The 1,927-nt window shown below is 27.6% G+C and overlaps 1 protein-coding gene across 2 annotated transcripts; it reads left to right on the top strand.

Moving 5' to 3' along the window:
• The first annotated feature begins 910 nt into the window (after positions 1-910).
• On the top strand, positions 911-1,647 carry LOC107908369 (uncharacterized). Of its 2 annotated transcripts, none has more exons than XM_016835546.2 (3): positions 911-1,037; positions 1,117-1,175; positions 1,299-1,647. In XM_016835546.2, exons 1-3 carry the CDS (start codon positions 972-974, stop codon positions 1,531-1,533), a joined length of 360 nt encoding a protein of 119 aa, XP_016691035.1. In that variant the 5' UTR covers positions 911-971; the 3' UTR covers positions 1,534-1,647. The 2 variants fall into 2 exon arrangements, with proteins under 2 accessions (XP_016691035.1, XP_016691036.1); XM_016835547.2 differs by having other exon boundaries at positions 925-1,037; positions 1,306-1,647.
• Positions 1,648-1,927: the final 280 nt, after the last annotated feature.

Genomic DNA, 1,927 nt, shown 5'->3' with positions numbered 1-1,927 from the left:
AGGTGAAGGACGTAGGAACAAATTTATAGAGCAAGCTCATTAGTTCAGGTTAATTTTATCCCTTTTTTTCTTAGTTTCTTCATGATTACTAATTTTCTTTTCTAATTTTATGCTAAGTTTTTTTCAAAAAGAACATAAATTGATATATAACAAAGTGATAAAAGAAAAAATAATATGAATACAATAAAAATTACACAAAAAATTTATTAATATGTAAAAATATATAAACACAAAAAGCATAATTTTTCCTCCCTTTCCTTTCCTTTCCTTCCCTTTCTTTCTTTCTTTCCGTTTAGTTTCATTGTCTTTTTTTCCCCGTCTTTTCTTATCCCTCTTTGTCTTTCTCTACTTTTTTTATTAACATCTACAATCACATCAATGTACTTTCCCAAACTTTGCATCCATCTTTCAACAATTTTGCATAATTATAAAACTATTTAAAAACTTATAAATATAGACAAAATTAGTGGTAAATGCTATTATATATATATGAAAAGAGGGAAATAGACTAATTTTAACGTTTTTTATACTTAGAGTTCTATTTAATTAATAAATTTATTTTTTAAAGTTGTACAACTTTTTAAATTAATAATTTTAAATTAAATTAAAATTATTTTTAAAATTAATTTAATATATGATGAGCAGTAAAGGGTATTCCCATTGGTTCAATTTTTTTTCTAAACGCTGCTCTTATATATTATATTATAGATAATAAAAAAAGTTTAATTGGTGTTAACGGAAAATGTATAGCAATTTACAGGTTAAAAAGATAAGTGGAAGAGGTAGAGGTCGAGGTAAAGGCCTTTCATGGACGATTAGTGGGCCCAATTCTTTAGCGCGTAAGCATGGGGAGACCCTATCCCATTTACTAAAGATGTCTATAAAAGGAGGTCTACTTCTTGTATATGGCAAAGGAAAAGTAAAAGGAAAAGGAAATTTTTACTTACTAAATTCCCAGCAAATTCGACAATATGAAGAGAATGATTTATTTAATAACGAAGGCGAAATGGAAGAAATCATCAAAAAGGAAGGAAAAGGTAATTATCATTTCCTATTTTGATCTATGCCTTTATTAGTTTAGTTGAATGATTAATTCATGATTTTTTTTTTCCAAAGAGATTCCGCAAGCGCATGAGAGCGAAGATGGGAATGATCAGAGTCAGACAACAAACACGGTTCGTTTAATATCTTAGAAAAAAATTTGTATACTAATTATTGTTAAAAAAAGAATTAAATGCTAAATTATGTACAGTCTTCTGAAAAAAAAAATAACTTGATGTTTCAAAAACTGCTGGTAGGATGCAGTGTAGCTCAATTGTGGCTGAAATGGAAAAACTTCAAGAAGAGGTAGCATTGAAGAGGGAAGAGACAAGCGCCCTGAGGCAGCAGCAGTTAAGGGAAGAAGAAACTAAGGTGGAAGCTATCTTACAAAATCTCAATCAACAAAGGCTGCTTAACGCCCGCCTCTTATTCCAACATTCATGTCACCAACAGCTTCTTGACCTTCTGATACGCCATTTTCTGGGAGATTGAATCTATAGGAATTGATGTTTTTTTTTTTCGTTTCTTCAAGTGTAAGGGTATGTATCATTGCCTAAAGCTTAGGCTTTCATCAAATATATAATACACTATTCATGCAAAAATCAAATGAAATTTGTTCTCTCACTCTTCAATATGCATGATTTAAATATATAAATACACTTACAAATTACATGCAAGAAAAATGAAATAACAAAAGAAACTGTTAAAATTAATTTTTAATTAATAAGAGTAATCCGGTAAATTTATGTTATAAAAATTAAATTAAAATATATTAATTTATCATATATTTAAAATTTCTAAACTAAATTGAACAAATGTTTTTACAATATTATAAATTTAAATATTCCATTATTTCAAAATCAGATGAAGTTTTAACTACATAAAT

Source organism: Gossypium hirsutum, chromosome D02 (genome assembly GCF_007990345.1).
Source record: "Gossypium hirsutum isolate 1008001.06 chromosome D02, Gossypium_hirsutum_v2.1, whole genome shotgun sequence".
Lineage (NCBI taxonomy): Eukaryota > Viridiplantae > Streptophyta > Magnoliopsida > Malvales > Malvaceae > Gossypium > Gossypium hirsutum.
Note: the sequence above shows the minus strand (reverse complement) of the source record. Positions and strands in the feature narration are given on the sequence as shown.